The sequence below is a fragment of the Falco naumanni genome, chromosome 3 (assembly GCF_017639655.2).
Source record: "Falco naumanni isolate bFalNau1 chromosome 3, bFalNau1.pat, whole genome shotgun sequence".
NCBI lineage: Eukaryota > Metazoa > Chordata > Aves > Falconiformes > Falconidae > Falco > Falco naumanni.
In genome coordinates, this window is record NC_054056.1 from 120,887,002 (window position 1) to 120,908,891 (window position 21,890).

Genomic DNA, 21,890 nt, shown 5'->3' on the forward strand with positions numbered 1-21,890 from the left:
TGTTTTTCTCCTCAGTTTTCTGTTTAAATAGGAACTGTATTTTGAACCTAGAAAATGCAGTTGTAGTGGTACGGAAGAGGTCAAAGGCAACCTGAAGCTTTCTGTCCAGATTCTCTGCAAGGTGTTGCACTGTTTGGACTTCCTCTGGCTTTTTGTCAACTTTTTTTTTGCATGTCCAAGTGTGTCAAAGCTAAACAGCTGCTGGAGAACTCGCTGTTGAGAGCAAGCAATGGGAACAGCCTGTAAACAGGAGCTTATCGAATGCTTCAGATAAACAGAGAATCATAGAATCATTTGGGTCTGAAAAGACCTTTAAGATCGTGGAGTCCAATGGTTAACCCAGCACTGCCAAGGCCACCACTAAACCATGTCCACCAGTGCCACATCTACACATCTTCTAAATAATTCCTGGGATGGTGACTCAACTTGGAGAAGCCTGCCTTGCTGTTTTTAGTCTTAGCTGTTGCAGTCATAACTTAGATCAAAACTTCAGCCAGTGGCATTAAGCTGGTGCACTTGGAACTTGGCTCTGGGAACGTTTTTTTTCTTTCTAATTTTGTGCTTTTTTTTTTAACCAGTCTAACGTAGTTTGACATAAAGTGACTGTGTTTTTATCACAAGTGCTTGAGTAAACAGCAGGCAGCTAATGCTGTACGATGTCCTATGCACAGCAGGAATTTAATGGCTGTGGGTAAAATGGTAAAACTCAGGAGTAGGAGCAGCAAAAGTAGTGTTCCTTAAAAGGTTTGTACAGTTCCCAGAGTACTAATAAGCTCTGTGTCCTTGAAGAAGAAGAATACATTAATATATTCAGGAGGAACTGGTGTGTATTTTGACATGGAAAACACAGATGCAGTGAAAACAGGTTTTAATGCAGTGATAAGAGACTACTTGGGGTGTGTACAGTTTCTGTACTTGTATTTTTCAGTCTGAACTGAACAGATGCCATGGCATAACGGTTTGGGGAACTGAAGACTGCAACTTCTAAATCTGAGTTTCTTGCACTTCAGTTTAGCAGATACCTGAATGAGCTGGATTTGAAAACTCTGGACTAAAATTTCTACCATCGGTGAATGGAGTGAGAGATGGACTCATCCCCTTGAGTCTGCACTCTGCAAAGTGGCTGGCCTTGAAACCAGGCTGGGGAAGAGGGGTTTAGAAGGTCTTGCAAGCTGGGGTTTTCATTTTTATCCCTTAAGAAGAAAGGGTTTATGTACTGATCCCCACATTCACTGGCCACTTGACCCAAGGTGTCAGTGGGGTAGAGATATCAGTGTCAGGTGGCCACACAATTTTGCAATAGCCAAAAAAGTGTCACCCACTGCTGAAGGTCGGCTGCCACATGTGCCTGCCAGTGTTAAAGAACTAGCATCTGCACCACCAAAACCCCAGACTCTTAAGTTTTTCTGTTTCTGCCCTGCACAACAGCTTTTTTTGTTCTTGCCAAAATAAAAAAGGAATGATAAAATTGCAACAGATCATCTGCATGAATTCTTGATAGAAACAGCATGATTCCCCAGTTTTCTCTACTCCAGTGGGAGATGCTCTGCTCTGAATGTGCCCTTCTGTACTGTGACTGTTACATGGAGAGATTCTTACAGTGCATCTTGGGATGCCCTGTTTGGCATGGGAGCCTGGTCCTTAAAAATAGTTGTAAGGCAGTTGAGCAATTTGCTGTTGTAGTTCAGGTGGGATTAGTAGTGAACTGCTGTGAGAAAAATTATTTAATTCAGATTTTTAAACCCAAGTGATTAATTTGTTTGACTGAAATGCAACATACATCCTCTCATGACCAGCTTAAGGGATTTTGGCAAACTTCTAATGTCTCATAGAAAATACTGTTTTTTCAGTTAATCTCATTAGAGCCTGAGAATCTGTCGCACAAAACGTGGAGCATATATGTAATGAGACATTTTACTGTCTCAAAATAGACAAAGAGTGAAAGAAAAGATACGGAAGGGGTGAAACTGGCTTGAAGCTCTTCACAATGAAGACAAGTAGAAACTGTGAAACTCTCAGAAATAATAGAATCTAACTGTGGTGGATCAGCAATGTTTACATCATGTGTACAGCTGGCAGCTTAGGGCAGCAAAAGCCTGTTTGGTGTCAGGGGGAGTACAAGCCTGGGAAACCAGCGGCCTGAATCAGTTCAGTCCCAGCAGCATGCAGTGGGGGTTCTCTAGTTGCTCTGGTCTGACCGCTTGAAAGGAAAACCTTCCAAAAACCAGGAGGCGCAACTGTGTGGCTATTCATGGGGATGAAATGCTGGTTCTTGAGACTCTCAAATATGATTTCCAGCTGCCTGCTCACATTGAACGTTCCTGTTGTGTGGCAGCACCTAGAAATCTCGGGCAGAAGTACAGAAGAGCCCACTTTGTCCTGTCACTGTTTCACTAAATAAATGGTGTTGTATGTAGATAGCCCTTTAGCTTCAGCTTTTAGGTTTAAATTGGTAAGTTGACCTCTTGTGTGATGGTGCTGCCCCTGCAGCCTTCTGAGTGAAGACCTGTCCTGGACCGTTGTGTGGGGAGGGCATCTCCAGCTGCCGGTAGGTCAAGTGAGCAGTAGTTACCCCTCTGCCATCTGTCAAAAGCTGTGTCTCAAAAGTTGCAAGTAAATTAGTTGCTGGTCATGGGTAATATTCTGAAACTGTGTAAAAGGCTGAGCGAGGCAACCCCATTTTCAGGTTTGGTGGTGTGTGTTGCTACGGATGGCTAAAATCTGGGTTAGGCCTCTTGGAAATCAATGGCTATGAATATAATGGCTATTGAACTTGATGTTTCTCTCAAATGGTGGTGGCTTTTTTTTCCTATCCATCATATTCAGAGCCCTGGGTGACTTCAGCAGGGCCAGTCAGCACGTTGTTAATTCCCTTTGGCTCTGGAGTTGAAGCAGCAGTAAAGAACCATTCGGAGCATCTCCTGAATATGTGATCATGTGTTGTTAAAATGTTATTATGATGTAATTAACCTCAGTACTGAGCATCCATGAGAATCAGTACCATTAGTCAACACTGAATCCAGCACAGCGAGTGTGGAGTAAAGAAGAAAAAGTAAAGCCTGCAATTACCCAAGTTTCAAACTCGATTGTGCAAGCTGCTGTGTTGGATGATGAGGGAGAAGAGTTTAGTTTTACTTTTAGCTAAGGGCTTCTGCAGGATCACGCCTGGTTTGTTTCCCAGCTGACATGACAGTGTTGTCTTTGGATAATGCCCAGTGGTTTGTTGTCGAATGGGGTGTTCCTCATGCAGAGGTGCTCCGCAGTGTGCTTGCTGATGCACAGCTGGACTACCGATGCTGATGAAATTTTCCACAGCTGTATCTGTTTGTACAAAGCAGGATGTATGTCAGTTCTACTGCTCTTATTTTGTGTGGCTGATCACGTTTCCTATGTTTCTTTGGGGTTTTGTGCTACTTCCTTTCAGTTAATTGTCAGAATTTTAATATATCTTTTTCATCTGTCGGGTTTTTTTTTCCTCTTGGTAGCTGGAAGTTGGTCAGTGCAGATCTTCCTCTTCAAGTGCTGTTTTTAAAACTGGATGTTCACTACTTTTCCAAGCCTTTAACTGGCTGCTTCCTGTCTGAACTAAGCATAGCTTCAAAACTATGGCTCTTTTAGCTTATTTTCTACCATGGATGTGTAAGGCCATTCTGCTAGTACTGTAAGGATGATATAAAAATTAATGGAAAGAGCAAACCTTAGAACCCAGTGCAGCATGAAAACCTGACTGTAAAACAAATCTTTCCGTATGCTTTCAACCATCCCTTGGGTTTTCTGTGTGTTATTTTTATTTTTTCCTGTCCTTGCCATTTCACTACCCTTACAACTTAAGGAATTCAGATTTTGGGGGAAGAAAAGATGAGTGATAAAGATCTTCAGCTGTAACGCCCCTTCTGAAGGCTCTGTAGGTGGAAGCACTGGTGTTCAAAGCAAAAGAGTGGTAATATATTTTTTTATATGTATGTGAGTTTATTGGTAGGCATAAGGTAAAATAGAAAAGTAACTGGCACAGAAGAATGCAGCTTTGAAAGGAACCTTTATCTGTGAACACAGTAAGCAGCGTCCAGATGGGAAGTGTGCTGTCAGAGGAAGGAAGGATTGCTCTCGCTGTGCGTTTTCGGGTTGCTTCCTTCAGGAAGCTGCTGTGCACCTTGTAAAGCTGATGGTGTCGTTTTCCTACTGCTGTAGTTCTAGAGCGCTCTAAACATGGTCTGTGTGTATTATATATGTCATATCCGTGCTAAGTTATAAAATACATTTGTGTCGTTGGACAAAACTGCAACATACTGGGTTATGTGACTGTGAAGTGCAAGTATGAAGTCTATGAAGCAGAAGCACTGCAGAGTTTTATGATGACCCTTTATATTATGGTGAATTCAAAATACTATTCTTTTCCCTAGATGATTCAATTTAAGAGCATGGGACACTTCCCCCCCCCCCCCCCCCGTGAAACATACAGGATTTAATAAAGTTGTGTATAAAGTTGCAATCTTATATGAAAACTTGGCCATGCATAGCTCCAACCTAAGTGATACAACTGTAAGTTCTCTGCCTGATGTAGTAGGTGCTAACCTGGAGCATGGATGGGTAAGTTTTTGAAAACTGTCAGCAGAGCATGAAGAATTGCTTCTTGCCCACTTTGAAGGACTTTGAAAGTCTTTATTTTGAGAAGCAAGGAGGATTCTGGCAGTGGATGGTGCTAACTTAGATGCTCCCTCCCCCGGTCCCATCTGCAGCGATACAGGCAGGAATGTGCTCAGCTCTCGGGAAGACAACTTTGTATCTGCAGGTGCCGAGGCTTTCAAGCAATGGAAGACTGTTACCCAAATCTAGTAGTTCAGCATGTACGAATGCTTGTTAAATTTGGGTAATTTTATCATGGGACTTTCTTGGGAAGAAGAAAAATGTGTCCCTAACACAGTGGCAATTTGCACAAAGTTTGAGCCCACCATTAAGGTCTAGAATGTAAAGGTCATCCTAGAAAAGGGGATTGGAAACTCACAGGAACAAAATAATATCCATAAAATATACTTTGATCCTCAAAACCAAACAAAAATCCTGAGACACTTACTATGGAAAACTTCAGCCCAGACATTTTGTCAGGGGTTATAAACAGAACTTGTAATAGCAATGAGCAAGTGGTTTTAATAGGTGGTAGAGCAAGTCATATATTTACTTGGAAGCTGTAACCCATAGAGTATGATCTAATGAATAAATGCAAATTAAGATAAATCCTCAACCTTAACTGTGATGTTTTGTAACTTCAGTATGCTTTGCAACATCAACATGAAAATGCAAAACATCTGAAAAGAAACAAGCGTGCAACCTAGAGAGCCAAATAATATTCCTCATCTGAGTATACTGTGAGCCTGTCCCTTCTGGAATAATCTCAGTATGTTTTTGCCTCTAACTTGCACCGAACCACCCACTTTTGAAGCAGTTGCAGCTGGGCAGAAGCTATGAACTCTTAAAGCATGGGAGATTGAGTATAGGAGGGGGTGGGGAGCATGGCCTGACACTGGTGAGCTGCAGGAACAATAGCTTGTTTCTTGTCTGTTCAGACTGCAATCTTTGTGGCAGAAGCAGTCACTTCCATGTTATGAAATGCCTGATGCATCTTTGCAGTATTTGTTATTTAACCAGCGCACGCCCAGCCTAGCACCCAGGTGCGAGGCAGGTGTCGGGTTCTGTACCAGTGCATCACCCCGACGTCTTTGCTTAAGATTTGTTTGCAGTCAGTTGGAGGAGGAGTGGGGTGAATGCTGAGAAGGGTGTTGGGAGGATGCTAGGAGGGTGCTGGGGCAGTGGAAGGAGACGGGCTGGCTTGGAGGGGTAAGAAGACAAAGCCTGGGAAGGCGGCTGATGGCTCTTGCTCTTCCCACCCTGCAGTGCTGCCACCCACAGCCTGGAGTCCTTTAGAGCTGAAGGACAACATTGGCACCCGTACCAATGGGTATAACGTGTTTCCAAACAAACTTAGGCTGCCACTCAGATGTAGGATTTCTCGCAGAAGCCCTGAATTCCCCTCCCTCCACCCTGCACTGTCACGTTCCTCAAGGACTGTTTGCAGCCATGTGGGCGGTGAGTGGTGGCTGCGTGAGGAGTGGGAATGGGGTGACAGCACATTTTGTATCTGGAGCACCCTGGGAGGCACTAATATTTTTAAATTTCTCCCTAAAGAAACTTTGCAATATTGGAGATACCTCTGTGAAAAGTGGTTATGACCAGAATTAGTTTCAGGTGCCAGATGCTAAAGAAATTTTGGAGAACTTTCATTAGAGTTTGTAATCTGTCTCTGACGGAGTTGTGATATTACAGTGTAAGTGGTATTAGGGATTGCTACAACAGGAAAAAAGCCCTAAGACACTGCAAGCTCTCCATTTCCCAGCCTGCCAGGAATAAAGTAGCTGCTCATTGTACTGGAGGGGGGTGGGGTGGGTGACACAACAGGGGGTGCCCAGGATGGGGGCAGCAGCCATGTCCTTTGGCTAGCACACCAACCCTGGCCACATCCAGCTCCTACTCCTGTGAAACATGGGAGGACCCTGAGCTTTCCAAGGAACATTCCTCACCGCATCCCACAGCGAGAGGGTTGTGCAAGCTGCATTGCAACAGTTTTCTTGCTCAACATCTGTGGAGTAGACAGAAGGGCTGGTTCCAGCTCGCTTTGTTTTGATGCTACTGTCAATGTATGGCTGCCTGCGCGTAGCACACCTGTGAAGAGTGACCGGTTCCTGGTCTGAGGAGCTGGCAGTTTCCAGGCTATGGCCAGCCTCAGGGTGATTGCAGCTGAACAGCTCTGTACCCCTACAGGCACCAGCTCTGCTCACAAGCGAAACACAGCCAGAAGAAAAGGACTGGAGGTGAGCCTGGTGATCTTGCCTTTCTGACTGCACAGGTGTGCCCAGCATCTACTCATATCAGCTGCTGGCTCTGTCCTTGCAGCCACCTCCGTCAGCTTCACCGGCCATTCCTTGGCACAGGGCTCAAGTTCTCAGCTAAAACGTTTCAGTTTCCTAATCGGATTGATTAGCACGTAGCATAAGTCTAAACTTAAAAATGGCTAAAACTTTAAGCCCTTTTGTATTTTTGGCTCTCCGAATCACTGGTGTGCTATATTATGCTCCTAAAAATCCCAGGTTTGTGTGTGTTTTTCCAGATACTAGCTCTTATTCACAACCGGAGCCTTCACTAAAGCATGCTGGTGGAATAGCTCACAAACGGGGCTGAAAGGAAATAAAAGCAAATTGGTTAAAAAGAAGCAAAAAAATAATTAAACTGAACATTGGCAGTGCTGTGCCCGAAGAGGACTGGGTGATGATGATTTGCAGGACATCTGTGAACCAGAGGCCACCAGGCAGGGTAGTTGTTTCAGTTCCCTGATATGAAATTTAATTCCTTGTTTCCTGACCTTTTCTGATTTGAAACTTGAGTTTATTTAAGGAATATGCTGCCAAGCTTCCTTTGTTTCGGGTTATTAACTTCAGTTGCAGAGATAATCATGTATAATCAGAGGCTAAGGAAACCCAGAGTCCCAGGTAGTTGAGCATCTTCAACTTGTGACGCTTGTTGCTCAGACTGTTTAGTTGGAGGCTACTTAACTCTCACAAGTCACCTGCTTTTTCTAAAGGGGAGGAACTGCTATAAAACCTCTTTTGTGATTTATTGTGTGCATCTATGTCAGAGAAGATCAGTAACTCTGTACACAAAGGGCCTCGTGATACCAGCGCCTGTAACAAAGAGTAGCTTAAATCAGGCATAAGTGTGGGCAGATGCTTATGCATGAACTGTTTTGGATACTTGCAAAATGCATAATTTTCAAATTAATCACAAACAGGAAGATTACATTTGTCAAGTTTATTATAAAATGTAAAGTGCACCTAATGAGTGTGCATTGTGGACCGTAACCACACACACACACCCCACTCGCTTGTCTCCACTAAACAGAGACAAGTTTTTTCAAGCTGCAGTCCAGCTTACAGTAACAGTTTTTTGTCTCAGGGCCAGCCAGACTAGTTTACTGCATTTACTGTTAAATGACTGGAAGAGGTCTAATTGACCATATGTAAGGCTTATACTGTTTGAGTGTCACAGTAACTTTCCTTGCTTCATTATCCGAGGTCTGGTCCGCTTGGTTATTTTTCTGACCTGAAACTGATGGGGATCTTTGCTAATCAGCTTCTGCAGAGCTCTGGAGACATCTTTGCTTGCTCCATCCTTGCCTCATCCTTGCTTCTTTATAACTGTGCTTTCAGCTGCTGTAGATACACAAACCCTCAAATTGCCACCCCTGTCCTTTCTACCTGCTTTGGTGCCTGAGCTCTGAAGACACTTGTGGCTTTCATGGGATAAAGTGCAGAGTGATGTGGCTGGCTTGGAAACGCCTCCCACGTGTGGCCCAGGAGCCCAGTCTTGTATGGTCACTCTCTCTTCAAAGACAGCAACACCAGCGCTTGGGAGCTGTGACTGACCCACGGTGCCCATGGCCTTCTCCCTCTTTGCTGTTAAATGCTCGTGAATACTTAGTACCACGTGTAAAGTGATTGCTGTCCCTCCTGCTTGCTCAGCCTGCAAAGATGGAAATGCCATCGAGCTGCTCTGGTGAGGTTACCCTTCCATGTGTCAGTACTCAAGAATGATCTCTGCTGCCGGTGTTTTAAACAAGCTGTTTTGAGGAAATTGCTGTCTTTATGAAATACTTAGGCAGGAGTATTTTCCTGTTGTTTTCAGTGATAGTATGCAAATAAAAAAACACGAGTATGAGGGCAGAGGCAAGCCCTGTGGTGCTGGTAGCAGTTTCCCCAGCCCTTTGTGGACATTCAACCATCGTACCTCATGATGCACCCCGTGGCACAAGCTTGGACAACCATATGCGTATCTTCAGAAGAATAAAGTTTAAAATGAGGAGTCTTTGAACTTGTTTCGTTCCTCTGCTTGGAATGAATTTGGTCACATATATGAGGACTACCTAACATTTGGTACTTTACAATTGCAACATTGCTGGTGTCTGAGGTGTCTGAGAAGCCTGATGTGTGGCTTCTTAGCTTAATTGGGTTCCCTGTTGTGCAAAGCCGGGTTGCCCATCCATCCTGTACCCCCTACTGCTGAAACAAATCTTCAGCAATGACTGTCCCACCAGCAATGGTGCAGAGGGACAGGTGGTATATTCTGAACCTTTAAGAGCGAAATAACCAGGCTCAGTAGAATGATTCCTGACCTGCTAGCCTTGGTTATGACACCTGCTCCAGTGGTTTTGCAGCAGTGGGTTTGGGCTGGAATGGGTGCAGAAAAGCTTCTTTGAATGAAATTAGTGAACATAGTATTGCATGGATGACTTCACTCTTCCCCTTGTCCCCCCTTGCTTCCTAGGGGCTGGTTTGATGCCTTTCTTGCTAGTTGGCAAAGGTAGACGATGTTTTAAAGCACTTTGTCAGCTGCAAAAATGCTGTATTTTTTTCTTAGTTAGAAGTACGGTTGGTTTGAAACTTCACCCTCTGAGCAGCAAGTGTAACAGATACCTGGGTGCAAGGTAGTGGGTGTCCACTAGCTGGAGGTGGCTTGTCCCAGAGAGGAGAACTTGGGACCACTTAGCAGGCTGAATTGGCCAAGTGGAGTAAAAATTGGTTTTCCCCAAGTTGGCAACTTTACACTACTGCTTGCCGATACAAATGAACTTTGTGTTTTGAAGACTTCTGTGAGGCAAGTGCTTTGAAATGTGTATAAAGGAATGCTTGTATGGTTATCTATTCAGGAGAGTTACGCAGTTACTGTAGCTTTGAGCTACCCTGTCACATAACGGGGGGAAGCACAAAGCACCTATTTAGAGATTATAAAATTTGTGCTGAACATGGGTGGTACAAAACCACTTCCCCAGCATTTTTCTCTTTGGAAAATAAGATGTTTTTTACAGCGCTGTCCGATAGCAGGGCTTTGTTTGCCAGCTCTCGTGAACAAAGAGCGTGTTGTTGTGCTGCCTGATGACAAGGTTGTTTCTTGGGAGGAATGTTTCAGGTATTCCTGCTGCAGAGAAGGAAAACGCAGAGCTTGGAAATGCCTGATCTGAAAACATTTTGTGGCTCCAAGATCTGGTATCTTTCCAACAGCGAGAACTTGGTACATGTTGGGCTTTTGTTCAGCAGACTTTACGCCAGTCGTGTAATCTGCTGGTCAGCACTTCCTAGTGCTGGCTCTTTCGGAAACGTAGAGCAACAACTTTGAACTATTATGAAAACAGGATTGTATTTTAAGGCTATAAAAGGCGCCCATCTTGTTCTTTTTGGCACAGGTTTTTTTTTTTGGTCATTTGTAGTCAGTGCTCTGAGTCCCTAAAAATCTGAAACCGTCCCATGTAAACAACTTTCTTCCACAAACACTAGCTGTGACTTTGTTCCCTGAGTTGTTTCTTACTGGAAGACTGTAGGGGACCTGGCTTCTAACTTTTCTCCCCTATAGGCTAAACATGGAAAAATCTCTTGCACTTCTACTCCTTATTGCAGAATTACGTGCAACATCAAAGTGTTACTTCTGTCTTGACAGAACTTACTGAATTGCCAAAAAAAAAAAAAGGCAATTTGTTAGGTACAACTGCATATAAATATTTTTAATCTCCAAATACTGTAGCAGCATTTATTTGCCCTCTCTGCCATGCACAATTGCTCACTGTGTAGACTGTCCGATTACATAGATGGCTGTAACTGCGAAAATATGTAACACTTGAAAATGTCACTTGCAGTTGTTTGCAATTTTGGCAAAGTAGTTTTTTGCTTGTTCTTTATGCTTAAAATCTGTAATGAGCAAAACTTAATGGAAAATGTGGAGGAAAAAACAGTGGATCAGAGTGGCTGCTGGGCAGTTAACTCTGTCTTGACTTATGTGACTATTTAAGTACGTCTGATGCCCTTTAATTTGGATAACAAATTACTGGCAGTGCGGCCAGTTTTGTTGCTGTGCCCATGCCTCAAGTGGTGGGGTTAAATACTCATGAAGCATTTCTCTAAGCTTAAAATCCCCAGTCTAATTCTTTACCAAAAATCTACCCAATTGCATAATTACAAAAAGGGTTCCTAAAATCTGAAGGTGTTTGTGTGTGCATGAACAGCAACGTTTTTTCAGCAGATTAACCGTGTTAATCTGCGCGTGCTGCTGCATAGCTTCCTCCAGCATCTAACCATCTTGCACTTTCTCACTAGAGCATCTTTAGCATCTCACTAGAGCATCTTTGCCCAGGGAGAAGTGCATTGACTTAACCCATGGGGCAGAGTAAAAATGATGCTGTTGCCACTGTCGGCTCCTGGATACTCCTGTGGGCTTCACAGCCCTTCTTGAGCCCCAGGTCACTTATGTAGACAGGGTTGATTGGCTTAAATCAGATTTAAGTCAGGGGGCAGGAAATCATTGTTTAAAGAATTGGTTTAGATTTTGTTCTGTAGTTTTATGCGTATCTTCAGAAAAACTGTTAATAATTAAAATATTTGCAGTTATACTTAGTCAATAATTCCTAAACGTGTTTCAGCCTTTTGGCTGGCTTTGTGAGCTCACTTGAGACTATCCAAAACTTTTCTTAAAAAGTAACTAATTGATTTGTTTTATAGTTGCGTAGTTAATACATTTCCAATTTTGTCTGAAGATGCCCAGAATGGACATGATAGGTATTTCTCCAGCAGGCCAGAGGAAGTGTGGCAAACGTACTTTGACTTCTGAATTTGTCCTCTTGCTGTTAAAACAGTTTCAGTATCTTTGGGAATTGTTTCTGGTCATTCACTAAAACTTCACAGGGAACAGCCCTCTGTTTCCAGCACCTTATCTGGTAAGAGAATGAAAAGAGGCCGTTCTTCTTTTTAACTCCCAGTTTGGGCTGCTGCTGTCGCTGAACAGAGATGCCTGTTGGTCCAAATGCAGAAGGCACACTGCACCTGCAGCACAGCCTGCTGCGCCACCGGCCTCAGCGGTCGCCTCTTCGGGGCTTTGGCCATGGCTGTGTTCCTGGCTAAGCTTCCCATGGTATCGTGATGCCGGTCCTTCCCTAGAGTAGGACACGGCAATCTTATTCCTTCCTTTGACAGTTTTGAAAATAGCATTATTGCATGCACCTAATGAGGTGTCCACTTCCAGGAGTATCTGTTTGACTCGGTACTGTTTGTTTGTTCAGATCAAGGAAGGTGTTTCTGTCCCAGAGAATGGAGCGCATCGATCTGAGAGTAAAGCGATGCTAGTGAGTGTCCAGGTCCGTTTGCTTAGAGTAAAGATCTGGCGATGGAGAGGGAGCCTGCATTACAATAAATAAATAAATAAAAAACCCAAAAAAACACCCACACAAAAAATCAGTCAGGTATTCAAGCTAATCTCAGAAGGCAGTTGTGCAGATTTGGCTATGCCTCCTTTCACCTGTGAAATGACAGTTTCCATGACACTCTCTGTACTGGTCCCTGCCCTGTTTCCTTCAGCACTCCCTGTTTTGAAGCTGTCAAACTTCTGTTTGATCTTGCAGCCTTAATATTTCTTTAATTTTGTATTGTGCAGGACTGCGTATACAAATAAACCAGGGAGGCATTTTACAAGAGATCCATAACCTTCTTGCAGAGGTTTTTTAAACTAACCTGAGATGCTGGGGGGGGGGGGACTGGGCGGAGCATCTTTGTTCCCGTATTTAATCTTCGATGCACGCTGAGAACAAATCTTTTCTCATCTTTGCAGATATCAGCTACTGACCATGTCAACAGAGTTCCAGGATGCTCACCTTGCGGAGGTGAAACCTCTGGTGGAGAAGGAGGAGGTAATTATTTTAAAGTTTTCTAGAGCTTATGTGTTTTATTTCAGGGCTGCTGTTGGAAGTGCACATGTGTTCTTGGATTAGTTCTAACCTATTGTAATGGAAGAAACAAGTAAGGGAAACCGGAGATGGAATAAGAGTGTTTGTTGGTTTTTGTTTTGGTTTTTTTTTTTTTAAATAACGCAAACCAGCCTTAATTATTTGCTATTTCTTGATCTTTGGTTTTACTCTTCTCTAGTCCTACTCTGGTGGTGACACTTTTTGTTTTCTAAATCATGACAGTTCTGGGTGTCTTTATGTCTTTAGCCATTTGGAGTGATGCCGGTTGTGCTGTATCACATATATCCATCTATGCCTATAGACTTCTCAACGTAAAGATACCAACGTTGCTGTCTTAGCTACCTTTCAGGGAGGCACAGAGAGAGCCTTTGCTTTTCCTTTGGGCACATCTGAGTCCAGAGATACAACTGTGCCCCATCTAGTCCTCTCTGCCTGCACTGAGCTATGAGTTACAGCTAAACTGCTACCAGGTCTGCAGCCGTTGGGTGTGCACAAGCTGCAGCCTTTCCTCTGGGGCTGCAGTGTAGAAACACCCTAGGCTTTTTCTTGCTTCACCTTGTTGTACTTCTTTCCATTTGTTTTTGCATCATTTTCTTCAAAACTCTGCTCACAGCATCTAGGTTAGTGGCTGTCTGACTCTGGTGGTAGCAGCGCTCTGCGCTTTGATATGTTTGTGGCAAATGTAATGCATGAAGGAACCTCTCTGTTTATTTCTTGAATCAAAACAAGATTTTTTCTTTTGTTTCTAATGATTGTAATTCTTGACAATGACATGTATAAGCATGTTGGGTTTTTTTCCCTGGTTTTCTACACTAGAACTATTCATGACTGTCTCTGCTACTTTCTTTTTTATTCCCTACCTCTTTTGTGTAAACACTTCAGAAAATGATTTCCACTTGCGACTGCAGTGAAATGGCTGGAGGAACTTTAAACACAGCTCCTTTGCCAAGGACATTGCATGAAAGCAGAGCTTGTTTGGGTACCAGTGAATGCAGCACTCAGACTTTTCAGAAACTAAGATCCCTTTTTAATGCCAATATTGTTTGGTAGTAGCAAAGCAAGGGGGATTCTCAGCAGAAGTCCTACGGGTGCTGAAATGCTTTTGCTTCAAAGTTCAGAAATATCTTAAAACACTGATTAACTTCCTGAGTTTCTGTAGCATGTAGCTCAAAAGTTGGAATCTTGGCCGTGAACCCTATGTGCATCTATTCACAATGTTACTTTAACTGTTGTCTACATGGAGAAACCAGCAGAGTTTGATTTCCTCTGTGGCCATTCTTAATATAGATGAAGGAAGTCGCTTAGTGTGTTTTGAGAAAGTGGAAAGATTGCCCTGGAGGACACACAGCACACGCTAGGGTTAATAGTGGAGCTGGTGATACACTCTGAAGTCGCATCCTGGCTTGTTGTGCTTGGGTTTCTCCTACAGCTGAGTCTTTGTTCCTTAACAATGATGAGCCTTGCTTCGTATGCTGCCTGTATGGGTGCCACGTAAACTTAATTCCTTTCCACTTTGGACCCCACTGGAGCAACAGTGTACGACATTAACTATGTTTAAAAGATCATGAGGCCAACAGTATAGTAAAATTAAACCCCAGCATGTTCTCTAAAGCTAAGGTTGTGTACCGTGACTTCCACAAGCTCAGTCAGCTCTTTAGCTACTTGTTTGTGTGTGCAAGACACTGCCTAATTGCCTAAAGATCACGGCTCTGGAGTCCTGTCATAATTACCAGTTGGGCTGTGGTGCTTTGAGGTCCACAGTCTTGAGATGATACTGCCCAATAATAAGACATTTTCTGTCATTAGTCTACCTGGGCTTCTGGGACTGAGAGATGCCCTCGCTAGGATCTTAAGTTTTGATTTTTTTTCTTGATACCCTTGTCAAGCTTTGGCTTTTCTGTCGTACTCTGCAGCATAAAAAGTGTTTGCTTTGCTGTTCTTCCCTCTGTTTTCAGCCCTCTGATGGAAATTAGAGTTTGACTTCTTCCTTGTCTATTAATAAAAGGAGGTGACTGTAAGATACTTCCTCCTTTGAAGTAAGGTGCCTGTTAGACTACTGGAAGTGAGGAGGACTTCACCTAACTTCTTTTCTGGTGGAGATCTTCGACAGGCATGGGAGCTTCTCAGTAACAGTGATGGCCATGAGTTGAAACAGACCTCTCTCTGTCCAGCCAGCCTCCCAAACATAACAAGGCCTAATTTTGGCTGGGATAAAACCTTTCCCACCTTCCACATCGTGTAACCAAATCCCAGTAACGACTGCTTAACCGAGTTGCAAGTGCTCGGTGCATGCTGGAGCAGTGGCTTCCCGTCGTCGGCAGGACTGAGGGGGGCTGTTGGCTGGCCTATGGCTACAATAAGCAATCAAGAAAAGGTCGGTGTTTTACTGCTCCAGCCTGTCCAGTGATTTAAAAATAGCTGAAGATGCGCTAGCTTTTGTGATTTATTTTGCTGGTCTGTAATCTAGTATTTTACTGCTTTCATGTTCTCTGTGAAGATTAGTGGGTAAAAGGTCTCGGGTGAATTTTGATGTTCAGCTTTCCTTGAAGGAAGGGATGGGACAGAGCTCTTGGCTGCAGAACCAGGGGGTTAGAACACACGAGTCCCAGCACAGGTTTCTGTAGCTGCACAAGTTACTTGCATTAATACTTTGAAATCTCTTCACAGGCTATCACTCGCCTCCTTCCAGACTTTGATGTTCAGGCAAGTAAAGCTATTCCTCTTTTTTTCTTTTTTTATTTTCCCTTTTGGTACAAGGGGAAACTAAACGGACATTTGAGAGAACAGCAAAATGTGATCAGAAATGACTGACTGCTGGCCAGAAGTACTGTTCCTGTGGGGGAGGGACCTGAATGGGGCTCTGATGTAGCAATGTGAAGGGGACTGCAGGAGGTCTTTTCAGACTGAAGCTAAAAAAGTTTTATCCAAAAGAGGTGGCTGGGTTGCAGGCAGTTTTATTCTTGCTAGAAGAATGAGATTTTTCAGCACGGGTAATGAAAGCAAAATATTCCCCTCCCACATTGACGCACACACTTTCCCCCATTAGTTTGCTTTCATTACCAGTGTGTGTGTGTTTCCTTGGAGGAAGCGTCCCTCTCGATGCATCCCGTTATGCAGTTGAAAGTTTCCAAAAGATTCCTGAAGCCTGTGGAGCAGTGGAAGGCACTAAGCAATCAGTTTTGTCTGTCACAGGGGTGTCGGTAGTTTCCTTACGTTTATTTACAGCCAGCACATCAGCGTTCACAAGGAGCACCGCTAGGTCACATGGTGGCTTTCCACTTTCCCTGCGTGTTATGCTTTTGAGAGGTGACTTTGTAATTCTCTTAGCTCCCCTTGTATATTATTTCATTGACATTTGTGCTTCTGACTGAGAATTTTGTCCTTGCTGGTTCTTAAGCTGCGACTAAGGAAGCGCGTGGCTGTGGGAGCCAGGCTGGGTTGGACTGGGAGGGAGACGCGGGAGCTGGTACCTGCCTCGGCAGAAGGGGTGAGAGGTGAATTCCCATTGCTGAGGACAAGGAGTATGTGTTGGAAAAAGAGGATTGCTGGGTGTCTTATTTCCACAAGCCATGTAGGAGGGAGGTAGACTGTGCAGGAATAAGGCAAGCTATTAAATTGTTCTAGTCTCTCGAGTGTCCAGGCAGAGGTCCTTGAAGGAAATTACCTGTTCGTACTTCGTGGCATTTTGCACTTTCTTTGCACCTGCCTATATTTTTATTCAATGTTTTGTGAATTGGTTAAAAAAAAACAAAAAACAGCACAAACTCAACAATCCTTACCCTGGAAACCAAGGGAGACAGTTACAGTTTATATTAATCCTGTGTCTTCCCCCTCATCCTTTCTAATGATGTAATCCACTGCCTGAAGTCTTGCTAAATGTAAGTTAAAGCTGTCGCCATGCAACTTTTGCAGGGCTGTGTACAACATGGGAGAAGCTTTCTGTTTGGGTCCAGATTGATCACTTGGTCTGAATAAATCTGAATCCCAGATTAAGTCTGCTAACAGGAATACTGCAGTGTTTGGATTAAGAATCCAGAAGTGACCCATATTTGATTTCTATTCTTGGAAGAAATTTGCTTGGTTGTAAACCATGTGTGTATATATAGATATTTTTTTTTTTAACTTGAAAGATCAAATTCTCTAAACCTTTTTGGTTTTTTCCATGTTTTAGATTAACTGTCGCTAATCCAGCACAGTGGTTCTTGTCATTTAGCCCTGTTCTGCCAGCTCTTGCTTTTTTGATAATCGTTCTCTGTTAGGGTTTAATCTTTGGTTATTCTACTTCAGGAAGGAAAAAGGTGGAAGAACAGTCTCAGTCTGTTATGTTAAGAACTGCCACTGCAAAGGAGGCTTAGCTTTGGTCCTTAAAAGCACGACTACCCTACCTATGTGTCTTCAAGTCCTTCTGTGGCTGATTTATGAAAGAGGTGGTTTTAAGCTGTTACAAGAGACTCAGTTGGTAGGTTCACTAGAGAAGTTCTGGAGGACCCAGCTCACTCAGGACTGACACTGAAGCTCATCTGTGCTCCTAATAAGCAACCTTTCCTGTGAGCCGCATTTGTGAGGAGGATGGACCTGGCCAGGGAAGGAGGTGATCAGCGCTTGGCAGGATGGAGCTTCTTACTTAATGTCTATGTATGGCTATTGGTGCCCACCATATCCCTTGCAACTTGCTCCATTCTTCTAGAACAAGTTATACAGTTAATAATTTTGTTTCTGCCACTAGTGACAAGTAGTGACTGTCTATAAGGTGTTTTGTTACCAAGAATAAATTTTATCTAGTTATTTGGGTTTGGAAAGAGATAGACCCTTATTTCCCATGCTGTTTTAGACGGACCCGAGTTAAACCTACTTTTCCGTTTTTGAAGCAAGCACTAGATCATGCAGTATGTCACCCTTCTGAAAACACACATCACAAGATGCGCGTGTGGTTATTTTCTGGGGTAAAGCTTTTGTGAAGTTACCAGGGAATGGCCAAGACAAGGAATGGAAGAATGCACAGCTCTGAGCTGCCTTCAGGCAGCACTGCATCTGTCTGTGGGACCCACCTGAGAATTTAAATGGAGGTCCCTTGCCTCCCAAGAAGGGGAATGTTCCTGACCAATCCTGACCACGATTAATGGTAAACTGGTGCAGGGCAGCATGCCTTGCGCTGCTCTGTCGGCCAAGTGTGTTTTAGTTGTATTTCCCATTTGTATTTGCCTGTTCTCTGGGCTGGCGGTAGTGGAGCCGATGGAGAGCTGGCTCCTCATCGCTGCATGTATTCTCTTTGCTTTGTGGTCCATTGGGAGCTGCTCTCTCATTAACTACGCAAAACTTTCCGAGCTGTGTGGCAGCTGTAGGTGGCAGAGATGGGTTTGTCTCCTGCCTGTGAAGGGAGGAGGGAAGGAGCCACCTTGCCAGGGGAGGCAAGTCAGCTGGTCCTCATGGTGCCACAGGGTGGGTGTCCCATTGCTGTCGGTGGGTGCAGCCTGGGGCATCGCAGCATGTTACGCGGATTTCCTCAGCCTTTTGAGTCCCTGAAGGAGAAGGTTGGGGGGTGGTCGTGGTTTTGCGCTTTTGCAGAGCAGTGTGACCCAGTGCTAATTGGACTAGGAAGAATCCCTGGGAAGAATTACAGCAATAATCTGCTTCACTTCCTGCACCAAAATTTTTGTTACTGGCTTTCACCTTAGTAGAGTCACATTTGCATCTAAAGTCATCACACATTAATGTACCCAACTCACAGCCTCAACTGGGGAACTGTTTTCTTAATATTGCTAATTTAAAATAGAAATCTAAATGAACAAACAAAAAGAGAAGAATACCTGGAGAGGTGGGCATTGGGGTTTTAAAGAGACACAGGATGAATTGAAACAGTATTTTGAAGTAGAAAAAGCTAGGGGGGAAATGTTAAATAACTTCAGGGCAAAAGGATTTGAAATCTAACATTGTAATACCACATAAAAAGCTCAAATATTTTTGATCTTCAAGATACTGAAAAAAAAGTGAAAAATAATATACTAGTACCTGCATATACTAAATTTCTTAAGTAATATGAACTTAAAATATACTGCATCCTAACAACTCAAAAGCCATTTAAATCCTCTTTAAACGTTCTGAAGCTTTTCCCTCAGTTCTGAGGCAAGAAAAGGGAGGTGTATCTAACAGGCATAATACTATACATTAAAACAAACGCATGAGATGGTAATTGAGGATTAAGCATATTTAAAAGCTTTAAAATAATCTTGATGGAATGCAGTGTTTTACTTAAAATGTAAAATACAGTAGTTTTGGCAAGAAGTGCAGTGTGTGTATGGTTTTCCTTTTTAGAAATCTCAAGCGTTTTGGTTAAAATCCCATACTTTAGAAAACAACTTGTTCATAAACATGTTCCTCAATCCGTGCCTTCCTTAGGCAGGGTAGAGAGGGGAAGGAATACTCCTGTTACCAGTTTAGAGATTAGCTCCCCCTTCCAACTTCATGACAAAATGTCAAAAAAATGTCACTTGACCCAAAAGTAAAATCTAGTTTGGAACAGATCAGCTCCTTCAAACTAAGATAGCCCCTCTTAAATTGCACATATCAAAAGTGGTTTTGTGTGCTTTTTTTAGGGCACTATAAGGCTGCACCTCTGTCAAAGTGAGAGATGTGAACAGATGGTGTGTTTGTCTTTATCCTTCTATCGGATTAGTGTACCTCGGATTTTTTTTTTTTTCCAAGATAGTGTTTTAATACAAATCAGTTGGTGAAGAGCCTCTTACTATAATGTTGATGTTGATTGGGATGTGCTGCCATCTGTTTTCAGTGCTCTGCGTTTTGAAAACATCCATCCCTACATCACGTAGACAAATCTCTTGATCTTTAATAGGATCAATAGGGATGTGAAGTTGTTTGTTTGATGTCACTGAGGAAACTGCTTTGAATTGATTGTTTTTTAGAGAACCTTTTGGCTATTTGCCATGAAGAATTCACAGTAATGGGAAATGGCACAACCCTCTTGAATTAGGGGAATCTTACTGTGAAAATAATGAGGAATTAAGCCAATTGTTAAACTGATAGTGATCTATGCCAGTAATTAGGAGTATGGTTGCCTGTTGTCTCTGAGCTATTTTTAGTTGACACTGAGTTTGAACTAGACTCAGATTTCTAGTTCCACAAGAATTAGCTGCGGAGGTCAGTGGGATGTGCAGGTTCAAGGGTCTGGCTTTACCTACCATGAACAGATTTTTATTTTTTTTTTCTTTCATGCACAAAGGAGGAAGAGCCCAAATCTTGAAAGGCGGTCCCTCCTAAGAAAACACATTCCAGGCTTTCAGTGCTGTTACTGGAAGGATCTAGCAATAGAAATCTGATCATACAAAATGCCTATTAGCCTTTAACCGAGGAGGAAATAATCTCTATATTCCACACTCAGCAGGAGATGTGCTACACAATATTGCTCGCTGTCATTACTGGTGTTAAAGTTTGCCAAACTATTGGGTTTTATGCTTTGTATTGAAAGTTATCTGAATACAGAGGAATGTGGAAAATATTAATTTCTGTTATTATTAATTGGTATCTATTGCTATTGCAGATCTCTTCTGGAGTATTGTATAATGGATATATCTAAATTTTCCTGCCAAAAATGAAACTTAGTGACGTTAGTATGACTGATGTAGGAATACGTTAGATTAAATGTTGTTTATCTAACTTGGAAAATACTAGATTTCATACATTTAAAGTCACCAGTTTGGATGTTCGGCAGAGTCATTCTGACTCTACACTGATTTTTCAACATCTTGTGTCCCTACTGGAAACTTTAATCCTCACTTTTAGGAAAGAACTTGCATCTAACTTAATTTAGAAGAAGTTTGAGGTATTCTACCATTTGAGATCACAAAACCTGAAATGAAGCTAAACCTATCTAGAGCTGATGGTAGCAGCAACAGGAAAGACTGTACTAATTCCCAGGTCTGAAATTCGGCACTTTGTACATTGTGTGGGAGAGGCTTAGTTCATCTTTGATGTCTGAGCTCTGTCAAGTAAGTAACTTCTGGTCAAACCTGAGGCAAATCCTATTTAAGAATGACATCCTCATGAACTAGTCTGTGGCGGTTTTTTCTAGCTGGGCGTTATGGGAGGCATAAGCCCACGCAGGGCGGCAGCTTCTCTATATAACCCGCTTGCCTGTTTGGGCAAAGCAGAAACCAGCTACTGTCCTCTGCCTTGCTTGCTGGATTTATCACCCTGTTCTGCCTAAAGATGGTGCTGGATGTGGAAGATACAGTTTACCTGCTAAATAATGCAGTGAGTATGCAGACTAATAAATCCCCACGGAGACACAAAAGCTGAAAATTAGTGTTTCAGCGAAGTATAGTTCAGGTAGCAGCAGTGCTCAGCTCTCCCACTGTACACGGTGGGGTGCGTGAATCTTAAATCGTTGCCGTAATTGTAACTTAAAACTGATACAAATGCGTAATAGCAAGGAAAATAGGTGAAATGTGGAATGGTGTTGCCTAGCATCCTTATTTTTGACAAAATGCATGTTATATTCCATGTATCAAATCAAGGAGCTGAGATTCCGATCAAATTACTAGCTCGGTTTTGCTCTGTAAAGGTTTTAGGAGAGGCTGAATGCCTCTGATATCTACATCATAATTTTGAATGATTTGAATTTCACTTGGACTTTGCCTCTGGGTATTACTGCACAGAGCAAGTCAAGCCAGCAGCAGCAAACAGTAGGTGGTGCTGAATGACGTGGATATACCTGTGTCCTGTACAGTAAATAAAGTATTCTGGTAAAATGCTAATATATACTGCCTTGACTCTTACGTGAATGTAACAGTACTGTAAATAAGTGTCATAAATAACTGTTGTTTTGCGATTCCCTTTGTACATGTTGGCTTTTTTTAAAGCACCTATCTGAAGTTCAAGTGCAAAAGAAACAAAAAAAAACCCTGCTCCATACGTTGTGGATGTTAGTACGACCCAAGTTGTCTAACATACGTAGCTATCCAGTAAATAAAAGATGGTCCTCAGGAGCCTTGGGTTTGATAATAAAGGTGTCCTTAGCTTTAAGATCATGAAATAGCATAAACTC

The 21,890-nt window shown here is 42.8% G+C and overlaps 1 protein-coding gene across 3 annotated transcripts in view; it reads left to right on the forward strand.

Moving 5' to 3' along the window:
- NDRG1 (N-myc downstream regulated 1) overlaps positions 1 to 21,890 on the forward strand; it is a 74,416-nt gene that overhangs the window by 35,170 nt on the left and 17,356 nt on the right. For 2 of the 3 annotated variants that reach the window (XM_040588752.1, XM_040588753.1), the window contains exons 2-3: positions 12,694 to 12,772; positions 15,497 to 15,532. In XM_040588752.1, the coding sequence (XP_040444686.1) occupies positions 12,694 to 12,772; positions 15,497 to 15,532 (115 nt within the window). Of the gene's footprint in view, positions 1 to 12,693; positions 12,773 to 15,496; positions 15,533 to 20,912; positions 21,098 to 21,890 lie in introns of those variants that run through there. The other variant, XM_040588754.1, reaches the window with a different exon arrangement.